A 20314-nucleotide genomic window follows, 5' to 3' on the forward strand; every position below is an offset into this window, starting at 1 on the left:
TGCAGGTTGCAGAGCCCAGGGGTGGGAGCTGGTTGTGGCAGCCAGACCCTCTTGCTCCTCTCGCAGCTCTGGGTTCCTCTGGGTTTCCTCCAGAGCTGCCAGCCAGTGCTGGTACCAGGATGGGTCCTGGGTGTGCTCCCATGGGCAGTCAATGATCTCCATAGGCATTATTTTAGTCTCCAAACACTCCAAGGGACACTCCCTACCCCAGTCTTGATACAGTCTGTCATCTAAACTTCAGGGCAAACTGACTTATTTGAATTATAGGGCCTTTAGAAACCAAAACATGAGTGTGAATATATATGTGTAAGAGTGGCATAGAAGGTTATTGGTTATCACACACCTGAGGATCTGGCTGCAACCTATAAGCCAGGCAGCTTTATTTGCTAAGAAAAACAACAGTTTTGTTGGATTTTTGCAGTATGGATTATTAATATCAAACCAAGGTTGTTTAAACAAGTTGTTGGCTTTCATTTGCCCCAGCACTTGGGACTCTCTACCTGCTTGCCACTCTGGTTCTGGCCACACAGATAAATGAGGATAAGTACACCCTAGTTTTATTGAATAGTGTGGGCCAACGTGGGGAGCAGATTTGTTTGCTCATGTGTAACATAGTTCTCATTCCAAATATGTCACGTGCTAGGAAACGCTGTAACCCTTCCTTGTATATGATGGTCTACTAATTGGGCAGGTACGCAATGTTGCAGAAAAAGAGAATCGCATTCAGCCAACTTATAATTCAGCTTCAGCGAGTCTGCTTGGCACTGACTTACAGGAGTGTTGTGAAAGCATGGTTGCATATGGCTGGTGTGAAATAAATAGGAAACTGGGACAGAAAGCTTAAAGAAGTGATATTGAGTCCTAGGAGGATAAGCAAAACAAGGAGAATCTTTTTTTGCCTTCTTGGTATTATTTATGCATGGCTGCTGTTTAGTGAGACTATCTCCAGTCTGTTGCTGATTTTGAGAGGCAATAGGCCATGCAAGGGCAGCTGTTCCACAAAGCTGTCACGTCCAGGGCTGTGTTGTGTGACTGACCAGCAGGGACGCGTGTAGAGGCAGGAATTAAATCCAGATGTTTAATTTGTTTAAAATCCAAGAGAAACATTCAAACTATGACTTGTGTGAAGGAAATGGAAATTACAGCAAGAAACCATCATTATCAGCAGTTGCCTATCAACCTGGGGAAAACGGCGCATCTTATATGTAGTTGTCAAATAGCAAGCAATACAGGCTAGATTTGTGTCCTTAGCTGCTAAATAATTATTTAGGGTCCCGGACAGCCTAGTGCCCCCTTACAGTGAGGCAGAGTGCTGCTGGTACTCCTGGGTGATCAGGGCTGCTCTGACATGCTGTAAACACACCACCAGCATGCAATGCAGATATAGCTCCAAGGGGCAAAACCTGCAGCAGTAATCTTGATATGAAATAACTTCTTTATGTGCCCATTTTCACAGATCTGAATTCCCTGATTGTCCATAACACATATATTAGTTGGCTCATGAACCTGCTGCAAATTAATGAATCTTTCAGGCTGATCCCCAGTTACGGTTGCAGGGATAGTCAGCTCCCTGGACAAAGAGGAGAGAGAGACCACTTCTTTAAGGCTGCATTGACGAGGGCACCCTCCACCCTATGCAGCCCTAACCCATCAAACCTCTGACATGACCTCAGCGCCCAACCTAGCCACCCTGCTGTAAAAGCGCTGTTCTGGCAGGCAATGACACGGCCCCATCACTGTGTCTGGCACTAAAGAACAGATTTCTGTCAAAACGCTCGGCACAGTGGGCAAGAGCTGAATTTGTTTGCAAAAAACGTCCTGCAGATGTGGGAGCTGTACATGGAAAGAACATTTTCCCAACTTGAAAAGAAACTTCTTCAGTGTATAAAAAGAGCTCCCAGGTTGTAATTTGTTATAATTAAACTAGATGAGGCTGATACTGGAAGGAGGCAAGCCAATTAATTTGGGATGTCAATTTTTGTTTGCCACTGTCAAAGTCTGTTAAAGGAACTTGACAGATTGCTGGGTTGGCTTTTTTAACCAGATAATCCCCATGTGAAACATGGGCAGGCAGCGGGGCGCAGAGAAGCACATTGCAGTTGGCATTGAAAAAAGGCTGCACCTGCCATTGTGGAACTTGGAGGTGACAACGGTGGTGCAACACCTGGGCTGTGGACAACTGGATGGAGAAGTGAAACTCAAGATCCAAACGTGGAGCAGATCCCTGCACAGCAGCTGCAAACAAAGAAAATCTGCACTCAGGGGTGTTTGAAAGAGACAAGCCACCAGCTGTTTGGGCTAAAATCTGCCATTTTTGGGGCGGCACTACAGGCTTTTGAGTGGTCCAGTTATGTGTTCTCAGGTTTTAAACAAGAAAAGTTAGTCTTGTCGCATGTTAACCAGCAACCATACCCCTAACTTCAAACTCTAATATCCTTACTAATATACAGTAAATACCATCTTCTTAATACCATCTTCTGCACTACTGAAAGAAAACAGGTATTAAATAAAACCAGGCAAAATTCCCAAGGTTTTAACTGGTAGAGCTCTATTGAAAATTATTTCTAGCAGTTAATTTCATATCCTAGCACCAAAAAACCCTTCAGCAAATCCAGGCTATGAACTGTTTCGTTTTAGAGAGTTCTTTCAGATCCTAACTGAACTTCAAAAAATTTATTTATTTCAATTTTTTTGTAAAAAATCTCTATGGATAAGAAAGAGCTGGGGACATCAGCCCAACCAATAATTCCTCTAGCAACACCAGAAATTGTAATATAGAATCACTCTATGTCACTGTAGCAGGCAGACATCAGCTGCTCTTTTACAAAACTGGTGGTACCTGGCTCAGTCCTTAGGAGCATGTAGTGCATATTTCTGCAGCCACACCTCCAGTTTTGCTATCAGTTAAAGTACTGTTGCAAATCTGATTCCCTGTAAAACTTGAATTAAGCAGAAACTTGGGGAAAGGAAAAAAGTCTAAAAGTTTGAAGGACAGATCTTCAGCTGTTCTAAGTTGTTACAGTATGACTTATTAATGCCACCAGAGCAGATTAAATCAGCTGATAATATGCTCTGAGGTTTTAAGATTGTCAGCAAGCTCCGTTTTGCAGTACAAACCTAGTCATTTCCTGAAATTCCATGTGACAGTTAAGCTTAAGAAAGTTATCCAAGTTTATTTAGAAAGCCAACACTTATTTCCTATGTAGCTGGCTGATCTGGGACTCACCTAACACCTTACTGAAAGTATGTGTTGCAAAAATAAAGGAATTATTGCTCAAGGCTTCCTACAAAAATGTCAGCCAGTATGTTCTACTGTATTGGAGGACACAGGAATTAACATTCAAATCCATTTATTATTCTCAAGATTTTTTCCCCCAACATGTACAGATTGATTCGTACTATTTTTTGTGTCTCAATTTAGAAAAGAACGACAGTCTCCTTCAGCATTGCAGCGTGCATTTTGGCTTGTTCTAATGAAGACAAATTCCTCTCAATCAGGATCGTTCTGTTCATTAAGTGAGACAGATGGCAGATTCGCTGTATCAGTAACGATTCTGAGATTTTAAGTGTATTTGGGATATACTCGTTTGTGCTCCCCAGCTAAAAAGTGATCGATATTTCAGATGGAAGAGAAGTCAGGTTTTGGCTTTGCAGAATTTTTGTGGCGTGTACACAGTTCTTCATTAGCAAACTGAAAACCTGAAGGACCCACAGAAAGGCAGGGCTTAGACACATTCGGACAAATTTGTAAAACACGATCCAGCAGACAAGTTCGTCTCGGTAGAAAATTAAATAGACTCTTCCAAAGCTCTGCCAGAGCAGAGTGTGAATCTGTGCAACCGGCGGGGACATAGCGCTCCTTCCCTTTCCTCCTGCCTGGTCCTGAGGGTGGCACTAGGTTCAATTGGAGGCCTTTAATCTACCAACCCATAATAATTAATTCCAGGAAATTAATGCTGAATTGTAAAGCCAAAATGGGAACTGTGTTGATCACAGGAATCATTGTGCTAGATTCCCATGTCCTGGGCTCCCTCTGTATTTGAGAAAGTTGAAGCAAGGCAGCTTCTGGAAACTGTTAGACACTGAACGGTGCTCAGATATCCCCATCTCCGAACTTCTGGAGCCATCACAATCACAAAAGGCTGCAGGCACTGGCTAGGTGGACATCATCACTGTTTAAGGCATCATGTAAAGAAATGAAATAATCTGTTGTGCTAAGCAGAAGTAAAATATTACAGCAGTATATATAAATATTTTCACCTTATTAAAATATTACAGCTATAAAGCAATTCACACTGTATCTTCTTCATGATGCCTCAAAAATTATATTATTTGTATTAGTTTTGTGACAAACTACCTGTTTTTTAGTGCTAAGATGAGGTCTTTAAGATGGCACAAAGCTGATACTTTGCAGTATTCTAGAAAATAGGGGAATAGTGTATGAGGGAACACACAAATACACGAGGACTGATGGCATTATCTTCATACAAAGCATCTCTCTTTTTGGCACAGTCTGACTTCACACGCCATTTGAGGTATATCCAGTCCTAGGAATACTAGAAAGGGTTTTACTCAGTTGTCGTTTCTATTGACTTTGTCTTACCACTTGCTTCATACTCTGGTTCAGGGAAGGTTAACCTATGTTCAGGTTGTGTTTTCTCCAAAGACAGTGAGGTCTTTCATTTGACTAGCTGGGAAACCGGTGGATGCACCACAAGAGCCTTGCACCTGAAAATGATAGACTCTACCTTCATTGTATTTATTAGCATCCCCATTAGGTTCGTATCGATAAATAACACAAACAGACTTTAGAAGGGAAAGAATCAAGACAAGCCTTCTTCTAGCTCTCATCTGCTCAGACTTGAAAATACATGATTCAAGAGAAGACTGCAAATTTAGGATCTAAATGTTGTTGGACCAGAAACTACCAGCTGAAGACTGCTTAGGATATTTATGAAAGAACCTTGTGGACCTCTGTTCAGCTTCTGGTGGAGAGGTAGAGATACACATATCAGAAGGAACGTCCTTCCTGACAGTCCCACCAAAGAAACCATAAAATGAGAAAGCGCAAAACCAGAAACAGCCCCAAAACCCTGATGGAGCTTCCACTGAATGCTGAGGCACGTAGGCTCTGTGGAGAGACATAACTCTCTGGGGCGTACAGCTGTGCACAGCACTTTATATAGTAATTAAGAAGAAAGAAACAAAGTGTTCTGTTAAAAAGACTGCCAGTTCCCCAGACAAAATAGCTTTGTGTATCACTTTATGCTAGTGGAGACAGAATAGAAAACAAAATACCACAGAGTTACATACATGTTCTTTGTCTAGAGGTATTTACAAACATCTTTACAAATTTTTACACACATTTTCAGGTTTGTTTGTTTACTTTTAAATTAAGAGCAAAATTAGTCCCCAGAGGCTTCTAAGGCTTCAGTTGGTGCCTTGTACTGTACATTCATGCTTGGCTTCTTCCTGGGAGAAGGGAGGAAAAGAGTTTAAAAATGTGCAAATTACAGACATCTAGAGAGCCCTGGATGTAAGGGTTCCTAGAGACCGATGGCCATAGAGTAGTCATCCTACTTCTCTTCAAATCAGAGACAGCTACTGGTGGTGGGCTCAGGGCAAAAGAGATTAGGGAGGAAGAAGGAGCCATATATGAATTGCAATAATTAGATGGGTACATTAGTGCTGGAACATCTGGGTAAGAAGAGTCATAGATCAATTCCTACTGCATACAGCAGTTCAAACAATGCAAGGAGTGGACATCGTGAATTCTAAACACAGCATTGAAATGATCTCTTGTACACTGTTAGGGTTTGACTCCTGCTGCATATTTTGGAGTCAGAATTACTGTTTACTGACACAATCTTGACCAGGCACAGTATGATTCTATCAGTCAAAAAATACTGACTTTTTTGAGAAAGATGCACCTTTCTCCCAGTTTTCACAGGTTGTTTTGTTTTCATGCCCTAACACTAAATGTTGTAAAAATATTGAAATTAAAAAAGAAAAAATTTACAATTTACAAGTGTCCATATAAGTAAATTATTCAAAAATTCAAGATCATCTACAAGGATCTACGAAATAACAAATCGGATAATGACACTGAGCCTGTGGGAAGAGCAATCCACATGCCGTGAGAAACGGATGATGGGTTTCTTCCAGAACGATGAGTCACAAAGTTGGTCTTTTCTTCTAAAATCTGGTTCTTCAGCTACAGCAGCAGAAGTCTTGAATCCATGTTCATTACTTACTTCGACCTAAAAAGCAGAATATATGAATTACTTACAAATGAAAACCTATTCTGTTTATCTTCTAATTTGAGAGATGTAAATTCACACCAGCTGACAGGTTAATAACTAATGAACAAGTGGAAAAAACATCTCTGCTCACTAATTTCCTCAGCTGTAAGACCCGCATGTAAGGTCAAGAATGAATGGCTGGGTACAAAGTGGTAACTTTGTATCATGCATACCACAAATACAAAAAACATTTGGGGAAAAATACCACAGATAGATAGTGAAACATGTCTGAAGCTCACATAATAGTAGATTCTTTTTAGCATAATATATTTTAAGTATAAGATATATGTTCACCAGGTTATAAAATTCTGACATGACCTGAGTACAAACATGCGCATTTGAGCTGGACTTACACTATTTATAGTCCTCACCACAATCACATGCCTGCTGATCTATGTATTCTCACATGACTTCCTGTAAACCACGTCCACTTGTGTAATCTCGGAAAATCTATGATGGTCTTTCATAGAGATTTTACAGTGGGTAAAGTCTTAGGAGAAGGTGCAAACAGGATGGGATCACACAGACCCATCACAGAGCAGTGACCTCTCCATCGGCAGAGTTTCTCAGACCCTGCATCAGTCCCATGAGCAGAAGCTAGCAATGTCCCTAGAAATGCTAGGGTTACTAGTAGCACTGGATCAGACCTACTCATCCAAACAGGAATGAGGCACATGTAAACTTTAACTTCTGCAAGCCGTTAATAATAATAATGATAATGATAAAAAACCCTAATGCAAGCCAAAATGCAATTTTTTTTTTCTTATAGAACCATAGAATCGTAGAATCACTGAGGTTTGAAAAGACTTTTGAGATCATCAAGTCCGACCGCTAACCTAGCACTGCCAAGTCCACCACTAAACCATGCCCCTAAGCGCCACATCTACACGTCTTTCAAATACCTCCAGGGATGGTGACTCAACCACTTCCCTGGGCAGCCTGTTCCAATGCTTGATAACCCTTTCGGTGAAGAAATACTTCCTAATATCCAATCTAAAACTCCCCTGGTATGACTTGAGGCCGTTTCCTCTTGTCCTGATTTCTTCTAATCCCCATGTTTCTTTCCTTGTAGCAGTACATGAAGTAATTCTAATCACTACCGAGTGACCTGGCTGTTGATATTGTGCTTGAAACAGATGAAAACACAACAGTCTCCTTTCTAGTCCATGTGCTTTATTCCCAAAGAGAACATGACAATTTTTTTCCACTCCATCTGTTGTCTCCTGCCTTACACACATCTTAATTGAAACTGCAGTTCAGGGCAAAGATCCTGCTTCTCCTTGTCCAGTAGCCTAATGGAGTTATAGGCAGAATGAAAAGCAAACAGACAAGTTATGATCACTCACATTTGCATTAAAAAATGTTCCCCGAGAGAATAAGTTCAAATTTAACCTCTTCTCAGGGGTGGAAAAGAAAACTAATCTTAGACTTGCTATTCATTAATAATTATGGCAGCACTAAGCAGGCATTATACTGAATATGAGTACTCAGCAAAACCAGACTGACTTCTACATAGTTTGGATGAGGCCACAGAACCTTATAATTTCAATGGGCTATGTTTAGTTAATTTATGAATGAAATAAGGGAAATAAAGCCAAGCTTTCATCTATAAAAAGCATCCTGCTAATTTTTCTCATGAGTAAAGTGGTAAGGATTGCAAAATATCTGTAACCTTTATTAAGGCTTTGAATGTATTTAACAAGCATTATTCATGTTCAATTCTAAGAGAACAGAAATGGAGTTTTTCACAGCCTGGGTACCATAATTCACATTTCTTAGGGACGCTACGGATTCTCAGACTATATATAACTGATACAGATAGCAATTAACTTTTCAAAAGAAGTCAGGAAGGCTGATGTGCTGCAAAGGGATAAGCGTGTCCGAGTTTCTGGCGCAATCCACTGACTGTTCAAATTGTTTCCAGCAATTTGTCTTTTAATTCAGTCTTTGATCACTAATAGTATTTTTTCTCCCTGCTTAGGTAAAGATCCTCTCTGTATCTTTCAGTGCACAAAATCAAAACATCAATAAAGAAGAAAACACAATATAATTTTTCTTCCATTTTTATACTTCTGGCAGCCATAAAGAGGGCAGAGAGGGCCCTCCCAGCTGTACAAGAATACCCACACATGGTAAATGGGAAGATGCCATATATATTCCAGTATTGCAAGCTCATTGACAACCTCAAAATCCTTTGAGCTACTTAACCAAAATCTGCTATCAAAGAACAAATTCTCAGATTCTGCTGACTTTTCTACTGTAAAACAAATTAACAGATTTTGCAGGAACATATACATAAGTCTTTTGTGAAAATGTCTTTTTTGACTCTCCTTTAGTTATAGTAAGTTTTTTAAGAAAGTACTAAATATTCATTCACCTAATACTTTAAAATTAACCTCAATGCAGGTTTAGAGATTAAAATCTTTTATGGAGAGGTGTAAATGTTGTAGGTGTAGCTTTCTTCCTCCTGGATACCAATTTCACTTTTTCAGTTTCTAGCAGCTTATTCAGAATGGTCAAAAACCCATTTTCCTGTCGTCTTTCCCACAGAAAATGCAGCAAAATTGGTATTTAATGAAATATTACTGAAAATGCAGATTCCAGTGTAGAGGGTGTACTTAATATCCTGTCAAACTATTCATTATTTCATTTTGTTGTCTTAATGTGGTATTTCTTCCTGTTCTAACATATGCTGTCATACTGAGATAGGGCTTTTCTCCTTTTCAGGCCTTCATAATCCTACAATATTTACTCACTAAATTTGATAGAAATTTTGTCCGTGTTTATTTCTACAAACTGAAAGCTGCAGCATGAATAAAATATATTTCGAATACATGCAAAAATTAATAAAGTCACAAGCAAAGTTCAGGTCTTAAGTGTCCCCTCAAAACATTTGGTTAGCAATTGCCCACTTTAAATTATAACTCCCAGCACATGCACACATGCGTACAGCAGGAAAAACCTTCAAACCCATTTTAATTCTGTTAACTGGTAAGTAAAATACAGTAAGTCATTAAATCAGTTTCAGTCAATTAGCTGCACGTGGGTTTCCTGTTATATTTAAGATGCATGAAAGGTCTGAAGGTAAATTTAAAGACAGAAAGCATCAGGGCAACCACTTACAAGCATCTGAGAAGATTTTCCAAATGAACATCTTCTGTTTTGCCACTAATACTTTGAAATATCATCTATTTGAAGTTATCTGAGCTTCTGCCAAAATATATCTACTAGTAATGTCTCCCCATATCTTAATTTATTCCAAATGAAACGAATAGATAGGCATCCAAAATTATTCATTAGGTAGCAGAGTAGAGAAAGTCTATGAAAACATGTGATTTTCATGGTGGGAGCAAATAAGTGATGACAAAGAGATAATGAACTTCCAGTGAAACTCTAGAGAGAGATAGATTTTAAGCTGACTAGCAGTTTTTCAGCAAACATTTTTCTTTCAGTAGCCAGACAAATATAAAAGCTTCTACTTTTCCATAAATGGGTTAATCTCATTAAGGATTATGCAGCAGCAGCAGCCATAAACCAGCTCTTTTCTTGCTAAAAAGCCAGCAAGGAAACAATTCCATCCTTCACTGCGAGCCTCTCCTTGCATTAAGCTGAGGCACGACATGGCAGACATGGTGATATCTACTGATTCCTTGCTTTAGCGGATATGTCATCAATGACAAAGTGTCCTTGCTCACATGTTTTATGTGGATTAATTTTTACTTAAGTTCTAACTAAAATATAATTAAATTATTAGTAACCTGATGCCAAAATTATTTCAGGAGAAGGTTAGCTTTCAGTCCAGTTAAAAGGATTAATGTGGTCCGTAGGACCAGAACCTTACCTACAGGCTTTACAGGCTTTAACTCAACATGTTCCTGGGGGGGCTGTCGGTAGGAGTATGTGTCAAGTCCGCCTATGAAATCAACTGAAAATACAACAGTTCCAGAAATGAACAAATGGAAATGAAAATATGTCAACTGAAAAAGAAATATGGACAAATTATGTTAAAAAAAATAGTAAGCGCATGCACAGGTTTGCATACAAGAAATAAACCAAGTAGGTAAAGAAACTCCTTACAGAAGGCTCTGTACTCTGTCTACCCTGGGGTCCAGTTAGCCCTGTGCCTGGCAAGGCAGGCTAGCAGTTGGCTGACCAGACATGCATGCTCCTGCCAACGTGCCTGCAAAAGGAGCGTTCACGGATCTGCAGAGTTCCTAAACGGAACCCACTGTGGGGTAATGTAGCTGCTTCTCTTTAGGGCAATCTCAGCGTATATTTCATAACTCACTTTCAACTCCTTTTGAAGTGTTTAGAAATTCAGGCAGTGGAAACAGTTTAGCTCGTGAACGTAATTTCACCTAAACTTTTACGACTCAGTGGACTCGCAGGAATGTAACTCACCAACAAAAACCAAAGGTGTGTCCCCTGAGTTAAGAATAAACAGGGGAGGACTGAATGTGAAAAAAGCAGCAACATCTTCTCTGGATGAACTTGTGGGGACAGGAAGCCTTTTCACAATCCTTCCACTTTCTCTCAAGATTTCTATGTCAGAAATAATGTGGGGGTATCTGCTCTTGAGAAGTTTTTAGTTCCTTCTATGGTCATAATGATTTTAAAATAAGACATTTTAGTCTGAGTCTTGTATCTTGTTCTTTTTGGTAAGATTTTAAGCAGCTTCAAGAAGCCACATGTCCAAACTATCTATCTATGTCCTAGAAATCTTAAAATCAGGTTCATGGAGAAGGTTATTTTTCTGTTGATTTAGAAGGGCTTTTTGCAGACCTATGCAGAGCTGACAAATTCACAGCACGTTAGGATTCTTTGGTCACATGGATAGCAACTGCCTTCATTTGTTTACATATAGGCATATATACAAAAGTCCTAAGCAGAATTTAGATCCTCATGGTGTTAATCACCGCTTGAACACCTAATAAGAAACAGCCCCTTCCCAGGCACTTTATGCACCAGGTAAACAAAGAAAGAAAGAGTGCTCATCCAGGATGAGGGGATGGGGAAATAGGGCTTAGAGATTGAAGGGCTGATGAACTACCCACTGAAATCTGTGGAAATGCTCCTGCTGATTTTAGTTGCCTCTCCTCTTGAGTCCAGGAAAGGGGTAACTTGGCTGAAAACTGAACTTGAGGTACTTCAGTCGTGCAGCATCACCTTAGCTGCAAGACTGTTTTCTTAAAACTGCCTGAGCAGGACATAATGCTGAAGAGCTAGCCCAGCCCGAGTGCCAGCCCTAGCCTATGTGCACCTCCTCTTTATACTGTATTTCTTTTATGTTGCAGCTCTCCTTCAGAATGCTGTCACTAAATAAAATATCATACATCAAAATTGACTTAAGCAGTAATGGGAACGAACCCTTACAAAGAGACATATTTGCAGATATATTTTTGTAAAAGTTGGTTTTTAAAATATCTAGATGTCTAATGTAAGACATAAATACTGATTCATTTTTTTAGAATAAATCGTGTCCATAGTGATATAATTTTTTGGGGTGGTTATATACTTTAGTTTTCCCTGCTCTCTGAAGGGGCTTATTTTTTTTTTACTGACCATGTGAGAGAAGGAGTTAGAAAGTATGTTTCTGACATAATTCACCACTTCAGAACCACACATCATTCCTCTCAGCAATCACAAGCATCATCTGCAACTGTAAACAGGGAAAGAATCTAAAGTAACTAGTCCTTCCACCAACAAATCTTTTGGAGAAAGAAATGAAGTCGATATGTATTAATGATTGACAACAGAGATGTGTCTTTGTCTGACAAAGAAAATACATTTAGTAGAACCATCCAACAAGTTTTGAGCTGAGCTGCTCAAATCTGTTTAGCTGAGGCTTTCTCTTTTGCAATCCAAGATGTGTAATATAGTATTAAAGCTGAAGTTCGACTTAAAATTCATGTGAAGTTAATTCTCAAGGCAAGAAGCTGCTCTATTGCACAAGACAATGGAATGTGCCATTTTTCATTATGCACTCTATTTTATGGCTGATAGCTCTTTAATATGAAGATTCATCAGTTATTTGAATTATAAGTTACTTTAAGTTTTAAAAATTCAGTCTGATTTTACCTAATATTTTCACCACTTACATCTAGTAGACTTCCAGGACTATGACCACAAATGGCCATTAAATATAGAAATTTGAATTTTTATTTTCATTCGATACAAAGGTGTTACTATGTATGTTTCTGTTCAAACAGACATCTTAGACATCCAACTTTGATCAAATACTTTAAAACTTTACATTGACTGAACTTTTCAGATGTATGCATATCTCTGTTTAATTGGCCAAAAGTAAACAGCAGCAACATCTCTACAGGTTTCCCAAGGGGAAAACATTAGTTTAAGGATGATATCAAATAATTTATTTTTATTATTTCTGGCCTGATTAATGGATTATGGATAATTTCTGCCATAGATTCATAGGACTACAATAATTAACTTCAGAAAATTGCATGTGCCTGGAAGAAAGTTCAATGAAAAAAAAAAATTCTATACAGTTCTATAATTCTATGCATTAAATTAAAAAAAAAAAACCAACAAAACACAACTTGTTAGCAGTAGGGGTATTCAGTCACTAAGCAAGGAACACCCCACGGAGTTCAGTCATTAACTACAGTCATGCAGAGAGAAACTTAAAATCCTAGGGAGAGGATTATACCACAGATAATAGCAGGTTACAGCAGAAGCTAGTCATTTCGTCTGCAGCTGGCTGCAAAACATGATCCATATTCCCAGGGAATTGCTCTCTCCTTGTGTCACCTCAGTTTTGTGGTCATGCTGGATGCTTAATGGCCAGTGTGAAATGTTCCTTTAGAGTTCACTACCTGCTGGGCTTGGAAGTGCAAATCTGTGCTGGCTGTCCACCACGGGTAGTCCATTAAAATGATGTTCATTCACTCACGGGCCATATCAGAGGAACAGTTGTCATAATCTGCCTGAGTGAGAAAAGTGCAATACGCTGCTGGCTGAAGAAAGTGTATCCACTGTTATCAGTAATTTTGAGGGTTATTCTTTTCTAGACAGATGACATTTAGATTTGCCTTACTACTATTAATCCAGCACGTTCGCCTATATGCCAGTTAAAATTTGCTTTCCTTTGAAGTCAGTGCAGAAGAATCAGAGCTCAGAAAAAATCCTTTCTCCTGTCCCACCCTCTCATCTGGAATTCAGCTTCTCTCGCAATATCCCACTGACCTGCTGGCAGGCCCTGTGCAAACAGCTGCCAGAGCTTGTCAGCCCATTGGTATATTACTAATTTCTCTTTTCAAAATTGGCAAATTCTAAGCGCGTCTGGAGTTGCAGGGTATGAACAGAGCAGTGATAAGCGAATAGCACAATTCTTAGTAAATCCTGCAGCCTTTTGGCCTGGAATACCTTAGATCCTATTGATGCTTGCCTCCCCTTTTTATAAATGAGGGTGAGCCGCCAAACTGACGGCTTGAATGGCTGGCACCTCCAGCTCTCCCCTTTCCAAGAGAGGGGCAGGCTAGAGGCTGCTTGAACGTGTGTTTTTATGTACAGAATACTATTTTGCATTGAATTATTTTTCTTGTGCTGCGATTTTTTGAATGGCAATATATTAATGCAATCGCATTCATTAAGAGAAGGTATGTAACTGGGGAGGTTGTAACCAGGTCACGTAAGTGACAGGTAGTAAGAAAAAGAGCCAAAGTCAACAAGAAAGAGGAAGCAAAAATGGAGGATTGATGATAAGTCAGTGCTAGATGCATGAAGTCCAAACTTTGGCCTTTCCAACGTTTGCACTTGTAGCCTATATAAACTTTCCAGATAAGCACATTTTTTTCCTATGAACTCTACTTCTTCAGTTGCTTTCCATTCTCAAGAGACACAGTGTTCTTACACCTTTCACTGAACCAGCCAGACTGACCCAGCTATCTGTCTGGAACCAATACTATCTGGTTTTCCCTCTTCATACTAAGTCTGAGCACTGAAGCCTCAAGTCATGTAACAGAAGAATCACACGTTCCTTTGCAGGATCCTAGGAATAGCTTCTCATTTATGTAGAGGACTAAAGGAAGGAAAATGCATACGACACAATTAAGAAAGCGAGAAGAAGAGGCATCAGTAATCATATGTGGCACTGTGATTGCTGCTCTGTCTCTATAGCAGATGGTAATCAGATTAAAACAAGATAAAGTGGTAGAAAATTACTAAGACACAACCTTTTACATAAACTTTTATTACTGGAAGCTAGAAGGGGAATATTTCAGGGTTCCCCCGTAATTATTAAGATTTTGCACTAAATTTTCTTCTTAGTCCTCACCTAGTGAGACAGATTGTCATTTTAAAAACTGCCCTACATTGTAACACACGAGTACCACACTACTCTGCAGGACTGCGCTGAAAGAAGCACCCTCTCACAAGGTCCCTTAAAAAGGGCAGTGGTACAGAAATTTTAACTAGATCTTTGCTATTGAACTCTCTCCTCATTGTATCAGTGTTGTGATATCCAAGACTTTAATATTGGATATTTTTTATTTTCCAAGGATATGACTGCCCAGTAAGATGAAAAAAGTATGAGAAAGATCAAAGTTGTTAGAAAGTGAAAGTGGCTCAAACCTTCTCATCCGAGATCCCTCAGTCATTCCAAATCTGTAAACAGCTTTCCAAAATGTTCTCTGTGCCATGCCTTTGAAAGCTACTTACAGCCATACCTTCCCATTACTGAAGTTAAATGACAGGCTGCCTGATTATGGTTTTTTTCTTAAAGTAAGTATTTCTCAATCACTTTCAGGTCATTAAGGACTCTTGGCCACTACATGGTAAAAGTCCCTAGAAGACTACAGTCATCACACATAAGGTCTATAGGAAAAATACTTATCACAAGTTTATTAGCACTGATTTAGGATCAGAAAAGGATATACTTTAAGATGCAAATATGTAAGAATTCTTTCCTTTAGGCTTCAGCAAACATCAATTTTTCGTGACATTGTGCTATCTGCAAACCCATACGCAAAACTTAAGTTGATGAGGAACAGTTTTCCATTTTGGCTTAAAATGTTATATCTTACTTTCTCTAAATACTTATCAGAGCCTAAGGTTTTTGGCAAAGCAAATCAACCTGGGCATTAAACATCCCATACATCTCAGTATAGTTGGCTATGACTTACATTATTCATCAGCAACGTTGTTCGAACGAAATATTTCTGATGATAGGTTTTCTTCCTATATAGGTCACTATTTTTCTGTTCCTCATTTTAATGAAAATGCTAACATTTTAATGAGAATACTAACATTTTTTTCTTAATTTTTGTCTTGGTGAGTAAAATACTTGTCTAATGACTAATAACAAAATGACTTGTTATTTATTTATGGAAAAAAGCATATAGAAATTGTGTTTAAAACCACTTCAAACAAAGAAAGCTTTTTTCTGAGGCTTGTATTTAAAGGTGCTATTGCTAGTTCTAAAATACAATTTCAAATACAGTAAAGGGTAACTTTCTTTCTGCATATGACCAAAGCAAATTACAAACGATTCCAATTACTACCTCCTACATCATTTTTATACAGTAAGAAAATTAGAAATGTGAAAAATCTTAGCTCATCTGTTTTTGGTAATTACTGGTTTTCCCCTCTCTGGCACCCTTTCTGATCTAATCCCTTTTGGTACAGAATGCTCTGGGATTCCCTCTTTTTCTTACTATTAAAGTTACTATAATGCTTATGTACAAATTAAGCTAGCAAAGGAAAAATAATCCATGCATAAAAGATATTAAATGCCCCCAAACTAGATCCATCTATTATGTTCACACAATACCAGGAGAGAAACAATGCCATTGAGCTTTCACAGTACATACCCAGTCAATCCACTAAAATGGCAGCTCAAGTAGTCAAGAGTAAAGACTGTTGTACAGAAGGCTGCTACAGCTTCAGTCACACCTCCAAACAGATGATCTTCACAATAAATATGTCCAAGTTGGCTTCAGAAGAGACAGAACTCTGAATCTGCTTTTTGAAGTTACGCTTTGATCTTTTCTGGTAGTCTGATTCAGGGGTATATGTTATGTATTAGTGTGCCTTTATATTTCTGCTGAGTTTGATGCCGTAAACTACAGAGTTCTTTTAAAAATGTTTAGTGCAGATGCTAGGACCGACCGGAATTTATCTGCTCCACTTACAGTTCATTGCTAAGTCACAAGTTAGGTGGTTTGTTCCTTCAAGTTGTTCTTTTTCCTATCAATTGAGTCCCATGGTTCTCTATTTCTGGCCTGTTGTTCTTTGTATCCATACCAATTTATTTTTGCTTCCGTTATCTGTCAGTATGATCCAATTATTTGTTTTTGAGACAAAATTTAAGTATCTCTATCTGCCTGGTTATTATGTAGCCTAGAATATCACAACTGCTGTTTCTAACCTTAACTACAAGTCACAGACGCTTTAGTATGTGAAATTAATGTCCTCTTATATAATGCAGCCCCTGTTCCACTCTATTGAATAATTAAAGATAAACTTCCTAGAGCAAAGCATTTACAAGATCAAATACATGACATAAAGCCATGCCTTTCAGAACATTCGTGGCATTTGGAAGAAAGGTTTTCTATACATAGAAGAAAGTTCACATCATCCATTCACAACAGAGGAATATTAACTTCATTTTAAAAAGTAAATTATAGGACTGGAGGGACTCTTTTTACCATTGAGTGATTCTGGATTTTTGTTCCCACCTTCTAGGGATGGAAGACTGTTCCTGAACTTTGCTGCTATCATCCTCTATGGCATGATATTTGCTTCATGTGTTTGTATCTTTACTTGTCTTATGAAGAGTGATCAGGAGCGAGCTGGGGATGTTCAGGAGAGCATGTTTGTGTGCATGGCACAACGGAGGACACAAGCCAGAGAGGCAAGGAGCTGCCAGCCTGCTCCTCAAAGCTGAGGCTGCAGAGGGGAGCAGCAAACCAGGCGGGTCTTAGAGGCAATGGAGAGCAGGCACTGCTAAGGACTCGGGTGGCCAAGCAGAGTCTGCTGCAATTCAAGAAGCCAGAGACTTGGCTGAGACTCAAATGGGAAGCATGGTTCTCCAGCTGCGTGGTCACAGACAGCAAGGGCGGAAATGTTATAAACCTCTCATTTCTACTCTGTACAATCTAGTAACTTTGAATTTTCCATTTAAGAAGTGTGCTAGTTTATAATCAAATTAATTCTGCCTTTTTTGAGTTTAGTGTTGAGGTTTTCTTTGGGAGTTCTGTATAAAGGTGAGTGTGCACATCTGATTCAAAGCTGTGGCTGACTAAAGCTCTGTCACATTCAGCCCATGTTGCAATTTTTCTTGTCTTTCCTTTATAGGCCTATTTTCAAATCTGTGCTTTAAAATCTGCTTAAGATCTCTGCCCGTTAACATCTTTTGCTGTCAGTCAGGAGAGTCTCCTTCTTCCCTGAGCCTTCCTCCCTTTATTAGTAGCTGACTTTGCTGGGGTCCAGGTACAGAACTACCATCTTTAATTTGACAGACTTGACATCTTGAACTTGATACACATACTAAAACTTGTACTTTCAGTAGCCTGCGAGGTCAGGTATCAGCTTTTCCAGAAGAATACTGATCTGGTGATATTTTCCACTTTATGATATCAAGCACATTAACGCCGTGCAACGTTGTTTGCCATTTCAGATGAGGCAATTTCCATTTCCACATCCTCCTTTTCATTTGCCGTCCTGCCTTTGCCCCCATGACCATCAGTGACATCCTTGTAGAACTCCTGCTTCACCACATGACATTTGCTTCTTAGTGTGGGGCATTGTATGCATTCCCTCCTCCGCAACTACACTGTGCTCACAGCTACACCTAGCTTAGCGGCGGTCTGCTTCAATCCTTGAGGAGGCAGACCCCAAGGCTTTCTACCACACATCTGCCAGGGTTTCAGCCTCTTTAAACTCCAATATTGTGGATGTATCTGGTAAGCCTACTGCTTAACCACATCTAATTGCAGCAACGAGTACTCATTTGTCTCTGCGAGTGCTTCTCTGCAAATGGGGAAACTTATTGCACTTCATATTGTTATTGCTTTTGTCCTGCTTTATCTTCACTTTCAAGTCATCTTGCTGATCCCTTAATATTTCTTTTGGCATTACCATTTCTGTCACCAAGTCAAATTAGCTCCTCAAAACCCCAAAATATAATATGACTACATCCTCAGCTTTGAAAATAGAGCTAAGAATGTAGAGCATTACAAAATTGGAGCTTACAATGGCCAGTGGTCTTCTCATATATGATGGAGTGAAAAAAGAAATATCATGTGTGTCAGCAAACGTGATGGCTAGGAAAATGGTTTTCTCATTGTTAGAAAGTTGGTACCGTTCATATTAGGAGAAAGATGAATGTGCAAAAGAGGAATAGAGTCTGTAACAGGATTAATACTCATTCTGAAGCCAACAGTGAATCAATCTGCTAATGATAAAGAAAGATAATGCAATACTGACCTCATCAATAAAAAATCCTCTCCCTGAAGAAAGGTGAAGTAAAAAATACACTTTTATGAAAACCTTGTAACTCTCAAATTTCAGTACTCCAGAATAACACATTGTCATGATTAAGGAGAAAAAGAAAATGAGTAGAAATCAATGCCAAGGAATAAGAGTCATAATATAAATAGTGAGAGTCACATAGCATTACTTGGTTTTGTTGCACCTAACCTTTAATATTGAGAAAAACAGATGTACTGAGATTAAATTTCTCGTAACAAAACTAACTGTATATTTACTGACTCAAGGCAAAAGAATGTCAAATGAAGTTTAAAGTGAGTCCAGCTATGACCCAGATCACAGAGCACTGGTAAGAGAAAGACTTGTTATAAAGCACATCAGCAATACAGACTAAATAAAACAAGTATAATGTAAACTTTTTGAAAATAGTTTTTTTAGGAAGAGGTAATATATTTTATTTGGACAAATGGCCCAGCTGGAAAACCATATCAGCCCTATCACTTGATTTAGTAAGATAACAACTCTTGCTACAAATCTTGCTTTGCTTATATCCTGGACTCATTAGGGCTATTGAAATAATACAACTAGAAATACTGAAAAATACAATGTATAGACAACAAGTCCAGGTTTACAAAGAGGAGGAATTTAGAAAGGTTATTTTATGAAGGGTTGAAGGTGTGATGACATCAGAGACACAGTAAAGAGAACTAAAGAATAGGTTACAGTAAAAATTCAACAGGATAAAAAAAAGGGTTTAGCAAAAAAAACTTAAATTAGTTTTACTATTCTCCTTTCTCTTGTTCTTTGACTGTGGTTCTTCTAAGAAATCCTTGTGATACTTTATTTGCATGGGTCTTTCTCTTGCTTTGATTTTATCTATAATCAACATTGTTATCCCTTCCTTTTCCAAACAAAATTGACAACTTTTCTTGGTGGAACATGCTGGTTGCCTTTAGATTTATGTGATTTAGAGCTGAGATTTTCAAAGAAAGATGGGTAAAACTATGGATATTTAATTCTTATTTGAGTTGGTTTATTTTGCCACATTTTGAGAAAGTATACATTACCAAATAAAATTATCTTCTAAAATTACCTGACTGTGACCTGAAATTTATGGCTTGGTTCAACGTACTTCACTGACTTGTGCTGGGTAGCCATATCTTTTTGCATTTATAAAGTAGCTGCTTTGCAAAGTAGTTGTTTGAGCAGCCTCAAAGGCTATAATGTATGATTACATACACTGGGATCCATTACATACAATGGGACACATATTGTATGATTTTTATCATGGGTATGCCCTTAAAACAAGAAATGAGCAGCTTTGGCTTTTTCAGTGCTGTATTTCAAAGCTTAGTATTGTTAGAAAGGAACTGTGAATAAACCTCAGCTTCAGGAAAATTCAATCAGTGGCAGTCTCTCAGCTCAGCTGGTCTGTATGGATCTGTTTTCATTTTTGAGTTTATTTTCTGTAAGGAAAACAGGAGGACATTTCTTTCTTCTAAAACGAAACCTCACCATCACTCTCTCAGACCAGACATAAGGTCATATGCCCCATTACCATG

The 20314-nt window shown here is 38.7% G+C and overlaps 1 protein-coding gene across 2 annotated transcripts in view; it reads right to left on the minus strand.

Annotated features, from left to right (window-relative positions):
- Window positions 1–5247: 5247 nt before the first annotated feature.
- The window catches only part of NKAIN3 (sodium/potassium transporting ATPase interacting 3), a 374993-nt gene continuing 359926 nt past the window's right edge, over window positions 5248–20314 (minus strand). The window contains exons 6-7 of one of the 2 annotated variants that reach the window (XM_075141783.1): window positions 10144–10227; window positions 5248–6260 (exon numbers count right to left, since the gene is read on the minus strand). In XM_075141783.1, the coding sequence (XP_074997884.1) occupies window positions 6247–6260; window positions 10144–10227 (98 nt within the window). In that variant the 3' untranslated portion in view covers window positions 5248–6246. The remainder of the gene's footprint in view (window positions 6261–10143; window positions 10228–20314) is intronic. The other variant, XM_075141784.1, reaches the window with a different exon arrangement.

The sequence above is a fragment of the Calonectris borealis genome, chromosome 2 (assembly GCF_964195595.1).
Source record: "Calonectris borealis chromosome 2, bCalBor7.hap1.2, whole genome shotgun sequence".
NCBI classification, from domain to species: Eukaryota; Metazoa; Chordata; class Aves; order Procellariiformes; family Procellariidae; genus Calonectris; species Calonectris borealis.